Source organism: Scyliorhinus canicula, chromosome 12, assembly GCF_902713615.1.
Source record: "Scyliorhinus canicula chromosome 12, sScyCan1.1, whole genome shotgun sequence".
NCBI lineage: Eukaryota > Metazoa > Chordata > Chondrichthyes > Carcharhiniformes > Scyliorhinidae > Scyliorhinus > Scyliorhinus canicula.
Window position 1 is genome coordinate 1,873,286 of NC_052157.1, and position 24,157 is coordinate 1,897,442.

General features: G+C 45.3%; 1 protein-coding gene across 2 annotated transcripts in view; it reads left to right on the plus strand.

The window, feature by feature from the left end:
- The window catches only part of pde8a (phosphodiesterase 8A), an 82,718-nt gene that overhangs the window by 21,420 nt on the left and 37,141 nt on the right, over positions 1-24,157 (plus strand). For both annotated transcript variants that reach the window (XM_038813225.1, XM_038813226.1), the window contains exons 5-13: positions 2,118-2,206; positions 10,224-10,302; positions 15,234-15,374; positions 16,492-16,580; positions 17,781-17,829; positions 17,922-17,970; positions 19,807-19,881; positions 23,386-23,456; positions 23,780-23,944. In XM_038813225.1, coding sequence (XP_038669153.1) covers positions 2,118-2,206; positions 10,224-10,302; positions 15,234-15,374; positions 16,492-16,580; positions 17,781-17,829; positions 17,922-17,970; positions 19,807-19,881; positions 23,386-23,456; positions 23,780-23,944 — 807 coding nt within the window. The remainder of the gene's footprint in view (positions 1-2,117; positions 2,207-10,223; positions 10,303-15,233; positions 15,375-16,491; positions 16,581-17,780; positions 17,830-17,921; positions 17,971-19,806; positions 19,882-23,385; positions 23,457-23,779; positions 23,945-24,157) is intronic.

The following is a 24,157-nucleotide window of genomic DNA, read 5'->3' on the forward strand; positions in this document are numbered from 1 at the left end:
ACCGTATTCAATGCACCCTTGCTCAATATAGATCATAGAATTTACAGTGCAGAAGGAGGTCATTCGGCCCATCGAGTCTGCACCGGCTCCTGGAAAGAGCACCCTACCCAAGGTTAACACCTCCACCCTATCCCCATAACCCAGCAACCCCACCCAACACTAAGGGACACTGAGGGCAATTTATCATGGCCAATCCACCTAACCTGCACATCTTTAGACTGTGGGAGGAAACCGGAGCACCCGGAGGAAACCCACGCACACACGGGGAGGATGTGCAGACTCCGCATAGACAGTGACTCAAGCCGGAATCGAACCTGGGACCCTGGAGCTGTGAAGCGATTGTGCTATCCACAATGCTACCATGCTGCCCATCTTAACGTTCAATGTAATGTGGTGATTGGGCAGCACTTACTTGACAATCCTGAGTGTGCTAAGAATTACACTAGAAACCAATTTAAGATCCTCAGTTGAACTCACAATGGAGTTCACTTAAGCTTGTCGAGGCTACATATACACATGCAGGGATCTGTCCTCTGCAGGCAGAAGGTCCAGACATTGCACAATGGCATTGGGGAAAATAGCTCCCTGGAGCATTTGCCATAAGCAACATCCTGACCAACCAGAGTCCACTTGGCAATCGGGGCCCTTTACTCATGCTGTATAAATAGTTGTTTCCTTTGAAAGTTGATATTCTTGCTTCAGTCCTAATTGAGTTCAAGGTGAAAAGCTTAATAGCGTGTCTTTTTTTTTCAACAACATCTCAATGTCATGGCACTCAACCTTTTAAACATAATTCTTTTAGATTTTGATTTAGTCGTTCTTACCCAGAGCTTGAAACAGCTTGCTTTCCTCTTGTGTTCAGCATGCATTAGATTAAGCATTGAGCACAGTGAGAGGCCATTTGGCCCATTGCCACGTGTTGGCTGTTTACAAAGGATATAAGACAGGGAGGGACGAGAAACCAAGATAGCCTCAACACAATATTGAGGATAACTGATGGAGAGATCCAGTGTATTCTCCACAATAAAGTGCCTAATTGAAGGTAGATGTGTTTTAGATAAGTGTGAAATAATGAACCATAAAGAGAGAAATGTTAAATGGAACAGCGACAGTTCATGCTGGTCAGAGAGACCTGGAGAATATCAGTGACTCCGTCAGCACTGTTACAAATGAGATTGTAGCAGTTGATGGACAATTTACAATTCATAAAAGATTATTTTTGGAGAACTGTATATTTCTGGCTGACTAATTTACCGGGTTGATCCATAAAGGGTTCATGTCACGTTTGTAGGAAAGAAATTTGGAAGAATGTTTTCTTAACATAAAGGCTAATAGGTCAGGAGAACAAGTGATAGAAATATTCAGGAACATTTGGCAGCAAATGATTTTCTGTCAGATTTGGAGGGTTGGAAGGGATGCTGAGGTGGTAGGATTGGGATTAATCAAAGGGCTGGATTGTTACATCAAACGCCCCTTTTCCTGTTCTCAAAGATTCCTGGATCTGGGTTCCCTCATGTAGTTATTCAGTCCTATTTCCCAATCTCCTTTTAATAGTAATTGCTTATTGTCACAAGTAGGTTTCATTGAAATTAATGTGAAAAGCCCCTAGTCCCCACATTCCGGCACCTGTTCAGGAATTCAACCCGCGCTGCTGGCCTTGTTCTGCATTACAAGGCAGCTGTTTAGCCCACAGTGCTAATCCCCCCTGCTGGTTTTAATACTTTCATTTTTGAATAGTTATCCCATTCTCTTGAAAGCTACAATGATTTCTGCTTTTTCCACAGTCACGTGTCATAACAACTTTCCCTGTATTTTTAAATGGAAACCTTAAAAACAAAAATTACCTTCTGTCATTGTTTTCAATTTTATTCAATTTATGTTCTTTAATCTCAAATCTGTGGAGCAATGGAAGTCGCTTTTTCTCAGTTTAAACAATCACCTTTTCCCGAGCTCTAATCTCTTTGCTGATTAGAGCGGAGTTTCTCTAGTCCTTTGTCATGACTTTGCAATTAACATAGACAAGGACAGTTGTAGACCTGAATCGCTAATTAACTTTTAATGTGAAACATTCGGGCTTTGTTTGTGCAGTTTCACTGTTGATGTGTTTGTCTTCACAGTGGTACATTGAAAATCCCAGTATCATTGCCTGTTACAATGAGCTAATCCAGTTAGAGTTTGGAGAAGTTCGTGCACAGTTCAAACTGAGGTATTTCAATCTGTTTCATTGGGTTATAGTGCTGGGTGGATGGCTAGGACATGTTTTTAATATCAAAATGTGCATGCAGTCCACCTTTGTGGAAACAGTAAGAATTACAGAATTGTTACGGTGCAAAAAGAGGCCATTTAGCCCATCGTGTCAGCACCAGCTCGCCGAAGGATCATCATGACTTAGTGCCAGTCACCTGCCTTTTCCCCGTACCCCTGCACATTGTTTCTATTCAAATAATCATCTAATGCCCTCTTAAATGCCTCAATTGAACCTGCCTCCACCACACTTCCAGGCCGTGCTTTCCAGGCCCCAACCACTCGCTGTGTGAAAAAGATTTTCCTTGCATCAAATTTGCTTTTAATTTCTTCCCTCTCGTTCTCGAATCTTTTACGTGCAGGAGCAGTTTCTTCCTGTCTACTGTGTCCAAACCCTTCATGGTTTTGAACATCTCTATCAAGCCTCCTCTTACCTTCTTCTCTCCAAGAAGAACAGTCCCAACCTTTCCAATCTATCCTCAGAACTGACAAACCAGACGGTCTGCACCTGGGCAGGACTGGAACCGATGTCCGGGGGGGGGGGGGGGGGGGGGGGGGGGGGGTGTTTGTTAGAGCTGTTGGGGAGGGTTTAAACTAATGTGGCAGGGGGGTGGGAACCGATGCAGGAAGTCGGAAGGTAGTAAAACAGGGACAGAAACAAAAGGCAGTAAGGGGGAAAGTGTAAGGCAGAGAAGCCATAGTCAAAAATCAAAAAGGGCGACAGTACAAGGTACAGTGACTGATGGGAGCTCAGTGAATAGGCCCAGTAATACTAAAAGGAATAAAACGGGAAGTAAAACATAAATGGTAAGCGACGCGGCAGGTTGTCACATGAAGATATGGGTTCAACGACAAGGAAATTTAGGAGAAAAGTTAAGAGGAAATATAACTTAGGAGAGGTTACTGATCGAGGTGTTAAGATTCAAAACAGAGGTAAAAAAGCCAACATAAGTGTACTTTACCTGAATGCTCGTAGTATTCGGAATAAGGTAAATGAGTTGATGGCTCAAATCATCGTGAATGATTATGATTTAGTGGCCATTACTGAAACATGGTTAAAGGATGGTCACGACTGGGAGTTAAATATCCGAGGGTATCAGACTATTCGGAAGGACAGAGTGGATGGTAAGGGAGGTGGTGTAGCTCTGTTATTTAAGGATGACATCCGGGCAATAGTAAGGGATGACATTGGTGCTATGGAGGATAAGGTTGAATCCATTTGGGTGGAAATCAGGAATAATAAGGCAAAAAAGTCACTGATAGGAGTAGTCTATAGGCCATCAAATAGTAACATTATAGTGGGGCAGGCAATAAACAAAGAAATAACGGATGCATGTAGAAATGGTACAGCAGTTATCATGGGGGATTTTAATCTACATGTCGATTGGTTTAACCAGGTTGGTCAAGGCAGCCTTAAGGAGGAGTTTATAGAATGTATCCACGATAGTTTCCTTGAACAGTATGTAATGGAACCTACGAGGGAACAAGCAGTCCTGGATCTTGTCCTGTGCAATGAGACAGGATTGATTCATTTTTTTTTTTAAAATTTAGATTAGCCAATTATTTTTTCCAATTAAGGGGCAATTTAGCGTGGCCAATCCACCTACTCTGCACATTTTTGGGTTGTGGGGGCGAAACCCACGCAGACACGGGGAGAACGTGCAAACTCCACACGGACAGTGACCCAGAGCCGGGATCGAACCTGGGACCTCAGCGCCGTGAGGCGGTTGTGCTAACCACTAGGCCACCGTGCTGCCCTGACAGGATTGATTCATGATCTCATAGTTAGGGAACCTCTCGGAAGGAGCGATCACAATATGGTAGAATTTAAAATACAGATGGAGGATGAGAAGGTAAAATCAAATACTCGTGTTTTGTGCTTAAACAAAGGAGATTACAATGGGATGAGAGAAGAACTAGCTAAGGTAGACTGGGAGAAAAGACTTTATGGTGGAACAGTTGAGGAACAGTGGAGAACCTGTTCCTATCTGCCCTCAATTTAAAGCTATATCCCCTCGTGCTAGACATCACCATCCGAGGAAAAAGACTCTCACTGGCCACCCTATCTAATCCTCTGATCATCTTGTATGCCTCAATTAAGTCACCTCTTAACCTTCTCTCTAACGAAAACAGCTTCAAGTCCTTCAGCCTTTCCTCGTAAGATCTTCCCTCTATACCAGGCAACATCCTTGTAAATCTCCTCTGCACCCTTTCCAATGCTTCCACATCCTTCCTATAATGTGGCGACCAGAACTGCACACAATACTCCAAATGCGGCCGCACCAGAGTTTTGTACAGCTGCAACATGACCTCATGGCTCCGAAACTCAATCCCTCTATCAATAAAAGCTAACACACCGTACGCCTTCTTAACAACCCTCTCAACCTGGGTGGCAACTTTCAGGGATCTATGGACATGGACACCGATATCTCTCTGCTCATCCACACTACCAAGAATCTTACCATTAGCCCGGTACTCTGTCTTCCTGTTATTCCTTCCAAAATAAATCACCTCACACTTTTCTGCATTAAACTCCATTTGCCACCTCTCAGCCCAGCTCTGCAGCTTATCTATGTCCCTCTGTAACTTGTAACATCCTTCTGCACTGTCCACAACTCCACCTACTTTAGTGTCATCTGCAAATTTACTCACCCATCTTTCTACGCCCTCCTCCAGGTCATTTATAAAAATGACAAACAGCAGCGGCCCCAAAACAGATCCTTGTAGTAACTGGACACCAGTCTGAACATTTCCCATCAACCACCACCCTTTGTCTTCTATCAGCTAGCCAATTACTGATCCAAACTGCTAAATCACCCTGAATCCCATGCCTCTGTATTTTCTGCATTAGCCTACCGTGGGGAACCTTATCAAACGCTTTACTGAAATCCATACTGGGATTTACTGGGCAGCACGATAGCATGTGGATAGCACAATTGCTTCACAGCTCCAGGGTCCCAGGTTCGATTCCAGCTTGGGTCACTGTCTGTGCGGAGTCCGCACATCCTCCCTGTGTGTGCATGGGTTTCCTCCGGGTGCTCCGGTTTCTTCCCACAGTCCAAAGATGTGCAGGTTAGGTGGATTGGCCATGATAAATTGCCCCTTAGTGTCCAAAATTGCTCTTAGTGTTGGGTGGGGTTACTGGGTTATGGGGATAGGGTGGAGGTGTTGACCTTGGGTAGGGTGCTCTTTCGAAGAGCCGGTGCAGACTCGATGGGCCGAATGGCCTCCTGCATTGTAAATTCTATGATATACACCACATCAACTGCTTTACCCTCATCCACCTGTTTGGTCACCTTCTCAAAGAACTCAATAAGGTTTGTGAGGCACGACCTACCCTTCATAAAACCATGTTGACTATCTCTAATCAAATTATTCCTTTCCAGATGATTATACATCCTATCTCTTATAAACCTTTCCAAGACTTTGCCCACAACAGAAGTAAGGCTCACTGGTCTATAGTTACCGAGGTTGTCTCTACTCCCCTTCTTGAACAAGGGGACAACATTTGCTATCCTCCAGTCTTCTGGCACTATTCCTGAATACAAAGATGGCTTAAAGATCAACGGCTCAGCAATCTCCTCCCTAGCTTCCCAGAGAATCCTAGGATCAATCCCATCCGGCCCAGGGGACTTATCTATTTTTACACTTTCCAGAATCGCTAACACCTCCTCCTTATGAACCTCAAGCCCTTCTAGACTAGTAGCCTGTATCCCAGTATTCTCCTCGACAACATTGTCTTTTTCCTGTGTGAATACGCACAAAAAATATTCATTTAGCACCTCTCTTATCTCCTCGGACTCCACGCACAACTTCCCACTACTGTCCTTGACTGGCCCTACTCTTACCCGAGTCATTCTTTTATTCCTGACCTATCTATCGAAAGCTTTAGGGTTATCCTTGATCCTACCTGCAAAAGACTTCTCATGTCCCCTCCTGGCTCTTCTTAGCTCTCTCTTTAGAGCCTTCGTAGCTAACTTGTAACTCTCAAGCGCCCTAACTGAACCATCACGTCTCATCATTACATAAGCCTCCTTCTTCCTCTTGACAAGTGTTTCAACTGCTTTAGTAAACCATGGTTCCCTCGCTCGACCACTTCCTCCCTGCCTGACAGGTACATACTTATCAAAGGACACGCAGTAGCTGTGTCTTGAACAAGCTCCACATTTCCATTGTGCCCATCCCCTGCAGTTTTCCTCTCCAGCCAATACATCCTAAGTCTTGCCTCATCGCATCATAATTGCCTTTCCCCCAGATATGACTCTTGCCTTGCGGTATATACCTCTCCCTTTCCATCGCTAAAGTAAACATAATTGAATTGTGGTCACTATCACCAAAGTGCTCACCTACCTCCAACTCTAACACCTGTCCTGGTTCATTACCCAGTACCAAATCCAATATGGCCTCGCCTCTTGTTGGCCTATCTACATACTGCATCAGGAAACCCTCCTGCACACATTGGACAAAAACTGACCCATCTAAAGTACTCGAACTATAGTGTTTCCAGTCAATATTTGGAAAGTTAAAGTCCCCCATAACAACTACCCTGTTACTTTCGCTCCTATCCAGAATCATCTTTGCAATCCTCTACATCTCTGGAACTTTTCGGAGGCCTATAGAAAACCCCTAACAGGGTGACCTCTCCTTTCCTGTTTCTAACCTCAGCCCATACTACCTCAGTAGTCGAGTCCTCATCAAACATCCTTTCAGCCACCGTAATACTCTCCTTGACTAACAATGCCACCCCTCCCCCTCTCTTACCACCTTCCCTGAACTTACTGAAATATCTAAACCCCGGCACTTGCAACAACCATTCCTCGCCCTGCTCTATCCATGTCTCCGAAATGGCCACAACATCGAAGTCCCAGGTACTAACCCATGCTGCAAGCTCACCCACCTTATTCCGGATGCTCCTGGCATTGAAGTAGACGCACTTTAAACCACCTTCCTTCCTGCCGGTACACTCCTGCAACTTTGAAACCTTACTCATGACCTCACTACTCTCAGCTTCTTGTGTACTGGAACTACAATTCAGGTTCCCAATCCCCTGCTGAACTAGTTTAAACCCTCCCGAAGAGCATTAGCAAACCTCCCCCCCCCAGGATATTAGTACCCCTCTGGTCCAGGTGTAGACCATCCCGTTTGTAGAGGTCCCACCTACCCCAGAATGAGCCCCAATTGTCCAGGAACCTGAAACCCTCCCTCCTGCACCATCCCTGCAGCCACGTGTTCAACTGTTCTCTCTCCCTAGTCCTCGACTCGCTAGCACGTGACACGGGTAACAACCCAGAGATAATAACTCTGTTTGTCCTGGATCTAAGTTTCCACCCTAGCTCCCTGAATTCCTGCCTTACATCCCTATCCCTTTTCCTACCTATGTCGTTGGTACCTATGTGGACCACGACTTGGGGCTGCTCCCCCTTAAGGATCCCGAAAACACAATCCGAGACATCGTGAACCCTGGCACCTGGGAGGCAACATACCAACCGCGAGTCTCTCTCGTTCCCACAGAATCTCCTATCTAGCCCCCTAACTATGGAGTCTCCAATTACTAATGTTCTTCTCCTCCCCCCTTCCCTTCTGAGTGAATTTAAAGGCCCACACTCACCTTCCCGATAGGCCCCTGCTCCTGCCGAAAATCCGGAGGCCGCTCCTGTTGTAGAGTAAGGTTGCTGCATAAGATAAAGATGCATGGCATTAAGGGTAAAGTAGTAGCATGGATAGAGGATTGGTTAATTAATAGAAAGCAAAGAGTGGAGATTAATGGGTGTTGCTCTGGTTGGTAATCAGTAGCTAGTGGTGTCCCTCAGGGATCCGTGTTGGGCCCACAATTGTTCACAATTTACATAGATGATTTGGAGTTGGGGACCAAGGGCAATGTGTCCAAGTTTGCAGATGACACTAAGATGAGTGGTAAAGCGAAAAGTGCAGAGGATACTGGAAGTCTGCAGAGGGATTTGGATAGGTTAAGTGAATGGGCTAGGGTCTGGCAGATGGAATACAATGTTGACAAATGTGAGGTTATCCATTTTGGTAGGAATAACAGCAAACGGGATTATTATTTCAATTATAAAATATTAAAACATGCTGCTGTTCAGAGAGACCTGGGTGTGCTAGTGCATGAGTCACAGAAAGTTAGTTTACAGGTGCAACAGGTGATTAAGAAAGCGAATGGAATTTTGTCCTTCATTGCTAGAGGGATGGAGTTTAAGACTTGGGAGGTTATGCTGCAATTGTATAAGGTGTTAGTGAGGCCACACCTGGAGTATTGTGTTCAGTTTTGGTCTCCTTACTTGAGAAAGGACGTACTGGCACTGGAGGGTGTGCAGAGGAGATTCACTAGGTTAATCCCAGAGCTGAAGGGGTTGGATTAAGAGGAGAGGTTGAGTGGACTGGAACTGTACTCGTTGGAATTTAGAAGGGTGAGGGGGGATCTAATAGAAACATATAAAATTATGAAGGGAATAGATAGGATAGATGCGGGCAGGTTGTTTCCACTGGCGGGTGACAGCAGAACTAGGGGGCATAGCCTCAAAATAAGGGGAAGTAGATTTAGGACTGAGTTTAGGAGGAACTTCTTCACCCAAAGGGTTGTGAATCTATGGAATTCCTTGCCCAGTGAAGCAGTAGAGGCTCCTTCATTAAATATTTTTAAGATAAAGATAGATAGGTTTTTGAAGAATAAAGGGATTAAGGATTAGGGGGCGCGATTCTCCGCTGCCCACGATGGGTTGGAGAATACGTAAAAAACGGCGAGCAGTGATTCTCCGCAGGCCGATGGGCCGAATACCGCGGAGTTTACGGCCGTTTTCACGGCCACGATCACACCTGCTTTCAGCGTTCGTGAAAACGGCCGCAAAGTGCCCGTCCCGGACAACCATGGCACCGATTGGCACGGCCGCACCACGGCATTGCCAAGGGTGACATGGGCCTGCGATCGTTGGGCACCAATCGCGGGCAGTGGGTCCGATACCCGCGCACTATTTGTTCTTCCGCCACCCCGCAGGATCAGTCCGCGGGGCAGCTGAGGGGCATGACGGCCCGCGCATGCGCGGGTTTGACGCATCTGCGTGATGACATCATCCGCGCACGCTAACTCCGCATTGCCGTGATTCCCCCGGCCCCGATACTAGCCCCACCCGGGGGAGGAGAATCGGGTCCCAGGACGGAGCTCCGAGGCTGGCGTGAAACACGGCCAGTTTCACGCCAGCCTTCACGGCACGCCGGATTTGCGGAGAATCGCGCCCACGGTATTCGGGCCGGAAAGTGGAGCTGATCCACAAAAGATCAGCCATGATCTCATTGAATGGCGGAGCAGGCTCGAGGGGCCAGATGGCCTACTCCTGCTCCTAGTTCTTATGTTCTTATGTCTCATCCTGGACCCTTCTTGTAAACCTCCTGCACTCTCTCCAATGCGTTCACATCCTTCCCATGGTGCGGTGCCCAGAACTGTGTGCACTCTGCCAGAAAAGGTCATCTTTAAAAGAACAATGTCTAAAATATTGTTGATGTGGAGATGCCGGCGTTGGACTGGGGTGAGCACAGTAAGAAGTCTTACAACACCAGGTTAAAGTCCAACAGGTTTGTTTCAAATACGAGCTTTCGGAGTGCAGCTCCTTCTTCAGGTGACTGGAGAGGTATGATCCAGAAACATTTATATTGACAAAGTCAGCGATGCCGGACAATTCTTGCATTCCAAGCATTGTCCGGCATCGCTGACTTTGTCTATATAAATGTTTCTGGATAATACCTCTCCATTCACCTGAGGAAGGAGCTGCGCTCCGAAAGCTCGTGTTTGAAACAAACCTGTTGGACTTTAACCTGGTGTTGTAAGACTTCTTACTGTAAAATATTGTTGTCCTTTTTTGTTTTGGAAATTCTGTAAACTCTGAATTAGTTTCATACACAAATTGAGTATAGCATGAATTGTCTGCTCTCTCTTGTACAGCTTTAACAGAATTATTGTCTCTCTGTCTCAGGGCAAGTAGCACAATCTTCACCGCTTTGGAGCAAAGTCAAGAATCAATAGAAATTACAAATGAAGATAATATTATTCAGGTTTGTTAATTGATGGCTTCAATCTCCTCACCCTGAACCTGGTAACAACCAGCAAATGTTTTCATATTTTCAATTGCTGCATTGCATCAATTTACTGTATTTTGTGCTTTTTTGGTCAGGAATTTAACACGATGTCGCTGACTATTCCACTGGTTTAGGTCGGGTCATTCAGAAAGGAGCTCTGAATTCTTCCAATGCCTTGTGCATTCCTCCCTCAGTGACCAAGAACAATAAAATTAATTATTTATTCCATTGTTGTCAGAAACACAGGAGGAGGCCACGAGGCTCATTGTTTCTGTGTTATCCAAAGAAAGAACTAATTGTAATTTCCACCTGTCACTCTGTAGACCTCTCGGTTATAGCACTTTAAGTGCATTTCCAATGTGATGAGGATTTCTGCCTCCACCACCCTTTCAGACACTGTGTTCCAGGTCCCCACCTTCTGGTTGAAAAATTCGTCCTCCTCTCTAAATTCTTCTTATCAATCATTTTAAATCTATATCTCCCGACTAATGATCTCTCGAAGGGAAATAGCTTCTTCCTATCCACTCTTCCAAGGTCCCTCACCATTTTGAACATCTGAATTGAATACTGCCTCCTGTTCCAAGCAAAACAAGTCCAACTTATCCAACCTTTCCTCATTGCTAACGTTCCCCATTTCTGATAATGATGTGGAGATGCCGGCGTTGGACTGGGGTGAGCACAGTAAGAAGTCTTACAACACCAGGTTAAAGTCCAACAGGTTTGTTTCAAACACGAGCTTTCGGAGCACGGCTCATTCACCTGAAGAAGGAGCCGTGCTCCGAAAGCTCGTGTTTGAAACAAACCTGTTGGACTTTAACCTGGTGTTGTAAGACTTCTTACTATTTCTGATAATATCCTTGTAAATCTCCTGTGTGTCCGATCTGGTGCTGTCACTTCCTTCCTGTAATGTGGAAAGAGCTGTCTGTACACAGTCCAGTGGTTTCTGAGAGCTGTGATGAGACAGGGTAGGCAGTGGCACGGTAACATTCTCACTGGACTAATAATGTAGAGACCTGGGGTAAAGCCCTGTTTCAATCCCACCACAGCCGATAGTGAAACTCAGTTTTAAAAAACCTGGAATTAAAAACCTAATGGGGACAATGCTGTTTTAGATTAAAATTTCAAACCCTCAACTTGATTTGCTCTTTACATTTCCACTCGAGCAGTAGGTGCTGCAGTGTGAAGGAATGATGTAACTTCATTGCAGTGTTAATGTAAGCCTACTTGTGATACTAATATAGATTTATTATTATTATTTGACAACAGAATTTTTTAAATATAAATTTAGAGTGACCAATTAAGGGGCAATTTAGCGTGGCCAATCTACCTTCCCTGCACATCATTTGGGTTCTGGGGTGAAACACAGGCAAACACGGGGAAATGTGCAAACTCCACACGGAGAGTGACCCAGGGCCGGGATTGAACCCGGGTCCTCGGCGTCGTGAGGCAGCAGGGCTAACCACTGCGCCACCGTGCTGCCCTAACAAAGGAAATGTTATGCATCATAAGGCAGTTGATAACAATGGGCAGCACGGCAGCACAGTGGTTAGCACTGTTGCTTCACAGCTCCAGGGTCCCACGTCCAACTCCCGGCTTGGGTCACTGTCTGTGCGGAGTCTGCACATTCTCCCCGTGCCTGCGTGGGTTTCCTCCGGGTGCTCCGGTTTCCTCCCACAGTCCAAAGATATGCAGGTTAGGTGGATTGGCCAGGATAAATTGCCTCTTAGTGTCCAAAAAAGGTTAGGTGGGGGTTACTGGGTTATGGGGATAGGGTGGAGGTGTGGGCTTGGGTAGGGTGCTCTTTCCAAGGGCCAGTGCAGACTCGACGGGCTGAATGGCCTCCTTCAGCACTGTAAATTCTATGATGCCTGATTCCATTTGGAAGTCTAATTATAGCAGAGTCTTGTGTATTCTTTGAAATGCGTTTTGTCTATTTCACATTTATATTTGAACGGTGAATGGCTGAGATGACAAATGAGTTAAATCAAGAATTGTGATTTATTTTTTTATGAGTAATTTCATTCTGCAGATATGGGAGTCACTGACCAACATTAACTGCCATATCCTTAACATTGACAAGACTGACAGTCGGCAACTTCAGAGGGCAGTTAAGAGTGACCCACGTTGGTGATGGACTGGAGTCACATATATGTGAGGGGATGGGAGTGTGGAGCTGATCCCAATTCTGGATGTGTTGCTTTTACTAATTAAGTGACACTAAATGTAGACAGAATTATCCACTAACTGAGGATTGATATTGTTCTGTTGTGTATGTGAGATGTTGTTGAGCTCGGAGATGGAATACTGATATTTATTTGCTAGTTTAAGCTTCGGCGATGGTTTAATGGGACGCTGGGGTGATGGTTTAATGGGACGCTGGGGTGATGGTTTAATGGGACGCTGGGGTGATGGTTTAATGGGACGCTGGGTGATGATTTAATGGCACACTGGGGTGATGGTATAATGGGACGCTGGGGTGATGGTTTAGAACATAGAACATAGAACAGTACAGCACAGAACAGGCCCTTCGGCCCTCGATGTTGTGCCGAACAATGATCACCCTACTTAAACCCACGTAACCCCTATACCCGTAACCCAACAATCCCCCCATTAACCTTACACTACGGGCAATTTAGCATGGCCAATCCACCTAACCCGCACATCTTTGGATTGTGGGAGGAAACCGGAGCACCCGGAGGAAACCCACGCACACACGGGGAGGGCGTGCAGACTCCACACAGACAGTGACCCAGCCGGGAATCGAACCTGGGACCCTGGAGCTGTGAAGCATTGATGCTAACCACCATGCTACCATGCTACCGTGAGGCCCGTGGGATGTTGGGGTGATGGTTTAATGGGATGTTGGGTGATGGTTTAATGGGTCGCTGGGATGATGGTTTAATGGGACGCTGGGGTGATGGTTTAATGGGACGCTGGGGTGATGGTTTAATGGGACGCTACGGTGATGGTTTAATGGGACGCTGGGGTGATGGTTTAATGGGACGCTGGGGTGATGGTTTAATGGGACGCTGGGGTGATGGTTTAATGGGACGCTGGGGTGATGGTTTAATGGGACGCTGGGGTGATGGTTTAATGGGACGCTGGGCTGATGGTTTAATGGGACGCTGGGTGATGGTTTAATGGGACGCTGGGTGATGATTTAATGGCACACTGGGGTGATGGTTTAATGGGACGCTGGGGTGATGGTTTAATGGGACGCTGGGGTGATGGTTTAATGGGACGTTGAGTGATGGTTTAATGGGAGCTGGGGTGATGATTTAATGGGACGCTGGGTGATGGATTAATGGGTCGCTGGGATGATGGTTTAATGGGATGTTGGGTGATGGTTTAATGGGACGCTGGGGTGATGGTTTAATGGGACGCTGGGTGATGGTTTAATGGCACACTGGGGTGATGGTATAATGGGACGCTGGGGTGATGGTTTAATGGGTCGCTGGGATGATGGTTTAATGGGACGCTGGGGTGATGGTATAATGGGACGTTGGGGTGATGGTTTAATGGGACGCTGGGTGATGGTTTAATGGGACGTTGGGGTGATGGTTTAATGGGAGCTGGGGTGATGGTTTAATGGGACGCTGGGTGATGATTTAATGGGACGCTGGGTGATGGATTAATGGGTCGCTGGGATGATGGTTTAATGGGATGTTGGGTGATGGTTTAATGGGACGCTGGGTGATGCTTTCATGGCACGCTGGGGTGATGGTTTAATGGGACGTTGGGGTGATGGTTTAATGGGATGCTGGGTGATGGTTTAATGGGACACTGGGTGATGGATTAATGGAACACTGGGATGATGGTTTAATGGGACGCTGGGGTGATGGTATAATGGGTCGCTGGGATGATGGTTTAATGGGACGCTGGGTGATGGTTTAATGGGACGCTGGGGTGATGGTTTAATGGGACGTTGAGTGATGGTTTAATGGGAGCTGGGGTGATGGTTTAATGGGACGCTGGGGTGATGGGTTCCAATTATAAACGCAGTGGGGTGGGGAAAGGGGTGAGATTGCCTGACATCCTGCACCAAGTTACACTTACAAGCGATGGTTTTGTCTCTTTGCAAATGGTTTGTTAATATAAATGATGCAATGTTTCTATTGCCCAACCTTTCCTTTGGGAGCCAAATTTGCATTTTTATTCTTACCCAAGGGGCTGGTGCGCAAATTTCAGAAAGTCAGAAAGGATCAAAAATATTTGAATTTCAAAAAAAATGTTTTAAGGAAGAAACAATTTTGGACCAAAAGTAAGCAGCGATTTTCCTGCCTTCTCCCCATAACCCCTGATCCCCTTATTGATCAAGAACCTATCTATCTCTGTCTTAAAGACACTCAGTGATTTGGCCTCCACAGCCTTCTGCGGCAAAGAGTTCCACAGATTCACCACCCTCTGGCTGAAGAAATTCCTCCTCATCTCTGTTTTAAAGGATTGTCCCTTCCGTCTGAGATTGTTTCAGTTCTAATTTCAGTTCTAACCCTAACCCTAACTAGTTCCTTCGCAAGTAAAGCAAATCAATTGGAACCCTTCTCCAAGCCTAACCCGCTCTGGCCGGCACCATAATTACATGGAGGATACCGTCCTGCCGGCTTGATTAAGATGGACTGATGTCTCTCTGCATAGATTGTATTTGCTTCGTGTTGGTCAGGAACAATAGGAAGGTTTATTCGCTCAGATGAAAGGGGCTGTGGAGTGCCACACTGATTATTTCCTGTTACAGTTGTTGCTAAGTATACATCAGTGTAGAATCTGAACAACCACAAAAGAACTTTGAACTTCCAATCATTTCGCAAACGCCGCAACCGACAGTCACTGAACCAAAAATCTTCCATTTGAAGAATGTACATCAGGTCTGAAATGTCTAACTGATATAAAATTTTGCTTGTGTTCCGCAGTATGTGAATCCTACATTTGAAGTGATGATGGGCTACCAGCGAGAGGAATTGATAGGGAAGGAGTTAACGGAAGTGCCTAAATGTGATAAAAATAAAACTGATCTTTTAGACACTATCAACTCCTATATTAAAAAAGGAAAGGTGAGTTATTGGCGATATGGCCCCCAGGGAATAGGGGATGTGATTGCTAATGTCAAATCCCCCCTCCTCCCCATTCCGCCTCTCTCACCCCCTTTGTCATCCTTTCTAACCCCTCCACCCCCTCTCCCTCTTGTGCAGAGTATTTAACAGACGGTCTGTCATAATAAATATAGTCCACATGGTGACAGGTAATTCCTTTTGGTGAAAGATGGTAGTGGGTTTGGAAGGTGCTGCCAAAGGAGCCTTGGGGAGTTCTTACAGTGCATCTTGTAGATGGTACACACGGCTGCCACTGTGCGTCGGTGGTGGAGGGTTTGAATGTTTGTGGATGAGATAACCAAGGAAGTCCCATTACCTAATCTGAAGTATGTGATGAATGTAGGAAATTGTTATATATTATATATTATATTTTGTAGTAATGTTAAAAATGCTGGGTGAAAATACAGTGTGTCTACTAAAGCTGCAATTAAAGTGAGGTAATGATTGATTCTAACCATTTACTTCTTTACTTATAGATGGATAATGGAGTATTGTTTATATTTAGACAGTTCCCTGGGGCATAGATAATTCATGACGGGTTGGTGTTTAGTGCTCGCTAAGCAGGTCATGGGACAACTTAGTGGGATATAATTAAGGGGAGTACCCAGGTCTGTCTGTAGTTTAGGTAGTTTTGTCATAGGATTTGAGTCTGACAAGACAGAACGATTTTCAGGTTTTTCCTGAAAGGGTGTCTCTCCAAAGTTTATACAGAGGACAGCAAGTAACCTGTTTTGTTAACTTTACTTATAAGTAGCATTTGAACTGTATTGGGGTTGCTTTGCTGGAATATTAACAGTGAAGGTATAGGGCATAAATTCAAGTTTTTCCTTTTATTTAAAAACTGTTTAACTGTTAGTTCTAAAGCTATTTCTTTAATTTTATTTTAAATTTAGAGTACCCAATTCATTTCATTTCATTTTCATTTCATTTTCAGTATCCTAACACAAATTGGGATCTGGTCCGGTATCCTGATGAGAATTCCTCACAAATAAATGAGGGGAAATGATCTATCCTGATCTCAATGCTCAATTGTATTTTAATTTGTTGAATTCTTATTTCAATCTGTTTGTGCTTACAGGAGTGGCAGGGAATGTATTATGGCAGAAAGCGAAATGGAGACAGTGTACAGCAAAATGTGAAGATAACTCCCGTCATAGGGCAGGGAGGGTGAGTAGGGTGTCTTCACTATCTGGTTCAATCTAAAAAGGTGACTGAAATATGAGCCCAACATGCAAACGGGAATTTAATTTACCTTGCCACCACCAGCCCCGCCCTGGCATGCTGAAAGGTTGCAAATTAATTATTTCTCGAGCTGAATGGTGCACATGGTTCGAGCTCTCTGCAGAATGGATGAATCAAGAGATGGAAATAACCCAAATTACCCAAAGTGATGGGGTGAATTTCTATCTGAACGCTTGCTTGCATTTCTCTCTGGGGTCTCAGTCTCTTTTACAAGATTTGGGGTGCAGTGGGAAAGGAACACCACAAGTGTTTTTGTACATGGATTATCATAGAATTTACAGTGCAGAAGGAGGCCATTCGGCCCATCGAGTCTGCACCAGCTCCTGGAAAGAGCACCCGACACAAGGTCAACACCTTCACCCTATCCCCATAACCCAGTAACCCCACCCAACACTAAGGGCAATTTTGGGCACTAAGGGCAATTTTTCATGGCCAATCCACCTAATCTGCACATCTTTGGACTGTGGGAGGAAACCGGAGCACCCGGAGGAAACCCACGCACACACGGGGAGGATGTGCAGACTCCGCACAGACAGTGACCCAAGCCGGAATCGAACCTGGGACCCTGGAGCTGTGAAGCAATTGTGCTATCCACAATGCTACCATACTGGAATCAAAAGCAATAAACAAACAATCCTATTTTGGTTTCTGTTTAAGGATTCATGTCCATTTTCAATGGCTGGACTTTATGTTGTGCAAAAAGATTAAAATTTGTTCAGTACGTAAGTGAGGATTTGGAATTCTGGCACCACAGCTGATTGGAACAGGCTGTGAACATGCAGACATGATGTTTTGTTGAAGAATAAGGGACTTGGTGGTGGATTGGAGACCTGAAACCATTTGTTGCCCTGACCAAGGTCAGAGTTGGGTCTGAACCAGATAGAATTTGTACCGTTTAGTATTTAATGATTTTCTGAAAGGATCTCTTAATTCAGGTAGTATGTTAATGCTGGTTAACTGCAGAAGCTGAATCTTTCCAAAGGGTTGTTACTGCACGCTCACTATTTTTCCTCGGCTCAGTTTATTTGATCAGCCCTCCCGGGGTTTAAATTATATTTGTTATCATTTAAGATCTGCTCTGCGAGAATTTATAAAATATTCTAATTAGAGCTTCTTTCTCAATAGGAAAATTAGACACTATGTGTCTATTAAGAGACCCTGTAATGAAAGTAAGGTAGGTATAAGATCTCTGCTTAACTTCCTGATCTCTGCTTCCCAAACGTATCTGGAGCACTTTTTTCATCCAGTCTTCTTATTGTTCTGCAGGCTGACAAGCCTCAATTATGTGATCGGGTTCAGGCCGAGTCGCAAACAGGTATCGTTGTTTGATGTACCTCTCATCTGTGTTCCCAAACTTTGTTTTGTACAACAAGTGAATAACGTGAATCCAGTGTGAGGGTCTCCCACTTCCTGATCAGAATCTGCTGAAATGGTCGTTTCCAATTAATCTTGAGGTCATAGAATTAGAGAAATTATAGTGCAGAAGGAGGCCATTCGGCCCATCGAGTCTGCACTGTCCCCTGGAGAGAGCACTCTACTTAAGCCCATCCTATCCCCGTAACCCATAACCCCACCTCACCTTTTTGTAACATTTAAGGGCAATTTAGCATGGCCAATCCACCTAACCTGCACATCTTTGGACTGTGGGAGGAAACCGGAGCACCCGGAGGAAACCCACGCACACACGGGGAGAACGTGCAGACTCCGCACAGTGACCCAAGCCGGGAATCGAACCTGGGACCCTGGAGCTGTGTGCAACAGTGCTAACCACTGTGTTACCATGCCGTCATATGGCAGAGGACGCAACTTTTCAAAGGGTGTCAGTCCTCCAGGTTTGGCTTCCAGATGAATCTCTGTCTTTATTGCTGAGCACTGGCAGGTTTCCTTTTTCTGTGGCACGTTACACACACACGCACTCACTCACGCTCGCACACACGCTCACACACACTCACTCACACACACGCTCACACTCACACACATGCTCACACTCACGCACACTCACTCACACACACACACGCTCACACTCACACACACACGCTCACTCACACTCTCTCTCTCTCTCTCTCACACTTGCACTCACACTCACAGTCTTGGGAAGTCTGTTGTTTGGTGGGGAAAGGTTGAGAAGACAGCATATATGTTACTCGATGAATGTGACTAACTGTCCTTCAGATGTTGAGACGTGAACACTGGTTTATTGTGCAGCTTTCCAACTGAAGTCCGAGTTTGTTCAGACTGATTGGAATCTGTACCGTTTAATATCAATAAAACGTTCCTGATTCAGGCCAGTTCAGAGTGCATCTCAAGCATTAAAGAGGTATTTGAGGTTTGTTTTCCTTAAAAAAACTAAATGCCAACATAATGAGTTCCTGAAATTGAACATGTTGATAAAATCATAAAGAATACAGTGGAGAAGGCCATTCAGCCCATCATTCTGTGCCAGCTGATTGAAAGTTATCCAATTAGTCACACTCTATTCTCCTTTCCCATAAGCCTGCAATTTGTTCCCCTTCATGTATTCATCCAGTTTCCTTTGGCAACTCTGTTTTCACCACCCTTTCAAGCACGTACAGATCACGGAAACATTATTTTAGTTCCCTCGTCTACTGGTTCTTTTGCCAATGACCTTAAAGCCATTGCCCTTTCACCACTGGAAACAGAGTAAATAAGGAGAAGTCATCAAAACCATTCAAACCTTTTCACCAACGTACGTGAACAAACCACTCTTTGTCCCTGATGGAAGAGCTGAAATGTAAAATGAAGTTACTGTGAAAAGCCCCGAGTCGCCACATTCCGGCGCCTGTCCGGGGAGGCTGGTATGGGAACAATGTACTGTTAGGGTTAGATTCACAACCACCATCCTGCAAGCTGACAGTCCGACTTACTGATGTCAGCTTGAAGCTTTTAACACTGAACTCCAAAGCCCATTTCAGACCCCGGTCTCTGCACTGATACTTTCAAGACAGGTACATTTTTGGTCTTTTATTAGGTGTATGTGGGTGGGAGGGAAGACTAAGTGGTTGGTTAAGGATTTCTATTGGTGGTGTCCATGGAGATATGTAAATTAGACTGCAGCATCCCATTGACAACAGGGGGAAGAGAGGGAAGGTTTTGTTCTGTCTGGTTTAATAGTTCATTGCTTGCTTTACAGACATCTATACTTGCAAACATAAGGACAGGCGGAAAAGTTCAGATGTTCGATCCAACACTTCACGGGGGAGTGATGGTATGTTAAGTGCTAAAAGGTCGCAATAACTTCTATCGATTTATCTCGAAATGTTTTTGTGGAGTGGGTGGCCTTGGAAAGCATCAGTCAAAACTGCAACAAGTTCCAGAAGTTGAAGTATTGGTTAAAAAGGGCAAAAATGCTTTTTGAGGCCTCATCAAAAGTAACTGAAGCCCAAATTTTGATCCTTGAAGTACCCCACTAGTTATACAGCCTTCAGGGATCCCCCACGTTCCTATATTGTTTGGAAACTTGGATGGCACTGGAGAGGTGCCTTTGCAATATTCCCCACATTCGGTGGAAAGAAAAGTGGTCCAACAGCAGCACCCTCTCCCATGCCAATATGCTCAGCACCAAGGTGTTAGTCATCAGAACCACTTCCCCTGGGCAGGACATGGCGTTTGTGTGCCTGGCACCAGAATCCTGAAGCAACTGCTCTACTCAGTACATGGTCGTGGCAGGAGACTCTCCGGGGGGGGACAGGGAAACACTTTAGGGATGTCCTGAAAATGTCCCTTATACATCCTGCTGGGTACCTTTACAAACATTTCTGAGAAGATTCAACATGAGTTGATGACCGATTCTGATTTCCCATGTGTCTGTTCCCAAGTCCTTAATTATAGATTCAAACACTTTCCCCTTCTACTGATGTCAGGCTAACTGGCTGATATTTCCATGTTTTCTCCATCCCTCGTTTTGTGAATAGCTGGGTTACATGTGTTACTTTCCAACCCAATGACAACTGTTGTCGAATCTGGGGAATCTTGGAAGATTTTTCTTTTTGTTCATTTACAAGGTGTGGGCGTCGTTGGTCAGGCCAGCACTTATTGCCCTTCCCTACTTGCCCTTCATAAGGTGGTGGTGAGCTGTTTTCTTGAACCGCAGCAGTCCTTGAGGTGTATGTAAACCTACTGTGCTGTTAGGGAGAGAGTTCCGGGATGTTGCGACAGTGAAGGAACGGCTGATATATTTCCCAGTCAGGGGGGTGAGTGACTTGGAGGGGAACCTCCAGGTGGTGGGGTTCCCAGGTATCTGCTGCTCTTCTTCTTTCATATGGTAATGGTTGTGGGTTTGGAAGGTGTCGACTAAGGAATCTTGGTGAGTTACTGCAGGGCATCTTGTAGATGGTACACACGGCTGCCACTGTTCGTTGGTGGTGGAGGGTTTGAATGTTTGTGGAAAGGGGAATAATCAAGCGGGCTGCTGCGTCCTGGATGGTGTCGAGCTTCCTGAGTGTTGTTGGAGGTGCACTCATCCAGGCAAGTGGAGAGTATTCCATTACACTCCTGACTTGTGCCTTGTAGATGGTGTACAAGCTTTGGGGGGTGAGGAGGTGAGTTACTTGCCGTAGGATTTGACCTGCCCTGGTAGCCATGGTATTAATGTGGCTAGTCCAGTTCAGTTTCTGATCAATGGTAACCCCCCAGGATGATGATTGTGGGGGATTCAGCGATGGTAATTCCATTGAATGTCAAGGGGCGATGGTTAGATTCTCTCTTATAGGAGATGGTCATTTCCTGGCACTTGTGTGGCACGAATGTAGCTTGACACTTGTCCGCCCAAGCCTGGATATTGTCCAGGTCTTGCTGCATTTGGACGTAGACTGCTTCATTATCTGAGGAGTCACGAATGGTGCTGAACATTGTGCAGTCATATGTCAGCATTCCCACCTCAGACCTTATGATGGAAGGCAGGTCATTGATGAAGCAGCTGAAGATGGCTGGGCCGGGGACACTACCCTGAGGAACTCCTGCAGTGATGTCCTGGAGCTGAGATGATTGACCTCCAACCACCACAACCATTTGGGCTGACAAGTGGCAAGTTATATTCACACCACACAAGTGCCAGGCAATGACCATCTCCAACAAGAGATAGGATTGAAGGTGGACAAATCTGCAGATTATTTAAGGAAGTGGCCCTAGAATTAGTAGATCCATTTGTGATCGTTTTCAAAATTCTTTGGACTCTGGAATGGTTCCTACAGATTGGAGGGTAGCGAATGTAACCCCGCTATTCACAAAGGGACATAGAGAGAAAACAGGGAACTATAGACCAGTGAGCCTAACATCGGTAGTTGGGAAGTTGCTGGAGTTCATTATCAAAGATTTCATAGCGCAGCATTTGGAAAGCAGGGGTGTAATCAGACAAAGTCAGCGGGGATTTACAAAAGGAAAATTATGCTTGACAAATCTACTGGAATTCTTTGAAGATGTAACTAGTAGGGTTGACCAGGGAGAACCGGTGGATGTGGTTTATTTAGACTTTCAGAAGGCTTTTAACAAGGTCTCACATAGCAGATTAATTTGTAAAGTTAAAGCGCATGGGGTTGTGGGCGGCGTCTTGAGATCGATTAAAAAGCTGGTTAGCAAACAGGAAGCAAACAATTGGAATAAATGGATTGTTTTCTGATAGGCAGGCAGTGACTAGTGGGATACCACAGGGATCTGTGCCAGGACCCCAACTGTTCACATTAGAGATTAATGATTTGGAGAAGGGAACTAAATGTATTATCGCCAAATTTGCAGATGATACAAAGTTGGATGGGGCAATGAGCTGTGAGGAGGATGCAGAGATGCTTCAGCGGGATTTGGACAGGCTGAGTGAGTGGGTACATGCATTGCAGATGCAGTATAATGTGGATAATGTGAGGTTATCCACTTCGGTGGCAAAAATAGGAAGGCAGATTATTATTTGAGTGGGTGTAAATTGAGAGAGGTGGATACTCAGCGAGACTTTGGTGTCCTCGTGCATCAGTCGCTGAAAGTAAGCGTGCAGGTACAGCCGGCAGTAAAGAAGGCAAATGGTACGTTGGCCTTCATAGCGAGAGGATTTGAATGTAGGGATAGAGATGTTTTACTGCAATTGTGTAGCGGCATTATTGTGTACAGTTTTGGTGTCCTTATCTGAGGAAGGATGTTTTTGCTACGGAGGGAGCGCAGCGAAAGTTTAAGGGGCTGATGCCTGGGATGGTGGGACTGTCAGATGAGGAGAGACTAAGTCGGTTAGGAGTTTGAGAGGGGATTGCTTAGAAACTTATAAAATTCGAACAGGTTTAGAGACGGTGGATTCAGAAAGAATGTTCCTGATGGTGGGAGAGCCCAGAACTAGGGGTCATGGTTTAAGGATAAGGGTTAAGCCTTTTAGGACTGAGGTGAGGAGAAATGTCTTCACCCAGAGAGAGGTGAATCTGTGGAATTCACTCCCACAGAAAGTAGTTGAGGCCAAAACGTTGTGTAATTTTAAGAAGGAATTAGATGCAGCTCTTGGGGCTAAAGGGATTAAGGGATATGGGGGGAAGGCGGGATCAGGGTATTGAACTTGATGATCAGCCGTGATCATAATGAATGGTGGAACAGGCTCGAAGGGCCGAATGGCCTCCTCCTATTTTCTGTGTATGTTTCTTTGTATGGCAGATCTGATTGGGGCCTTGGTTCTCGTTTCCTGGGAAAGAAATTTCACAGACTCTTATCTTTATTAAGCTCTCGTGTTTTGTTCAATCCACAGGTAGCTCCCAGCCCAGAAGAGCCTCTATTGCGAGGATACATTCCATGACCATTGAAGCTCCCATTACCAAGGTACAACTGAATTGGAAATCTAATATTCAAGTAATGCGATGCAGCCCAGTTTTAAAATATTTTCAGAATGTGAAATGTTCCCGTTTTTAGTGGTATTTCAAGAATGAACTGCGAAGGAGAAATCGGGTTGATTAATTTGCATGTTCTTTGGCTTTAACTCACTGGTGGTCCTTGCAACTTGATGGAAGGGCGAGGGTTAAAATCCCAATCCAAAGACAAATCAAAGCAACATTGTTTCTGCGAAGCTGTCCACACGTAACTCGAGCATGAAGCATTTATTGTGCATTCCTCGTGGGATTATTTTATTAAACTTTGTCTTTAAGGTAATAAATATCATAAATGTTGCACAAGAGAGCAGCTCTGAGCCGGTGGCTGAAGCTTTAGATCGTGTGCTAGAAATTCTCCGGACCACAGAGCTGTACTCTCCGCAGCTTGGAAACAAGGATGACGACCCACATGCCAGCGATCTGGTCGACGGACTGATGTCTGTAAGTTATGTTTGAACCCCACCTTTCAGAATCGTTTAACAAAGCTCTGTGAAATGTTAGTAGTTATTCCGCACCTTTGTTAGACTGGGTTTATGCACATGGGGGGTATGCGGGTGGAAAGATCTGTAATGCATGCGCAAGGCACCTGTTATATAGGAAATTTAGTAAATTTCGATGAAGCTGTTCAAACCTTTATTACCTGTGTCCTGCTTG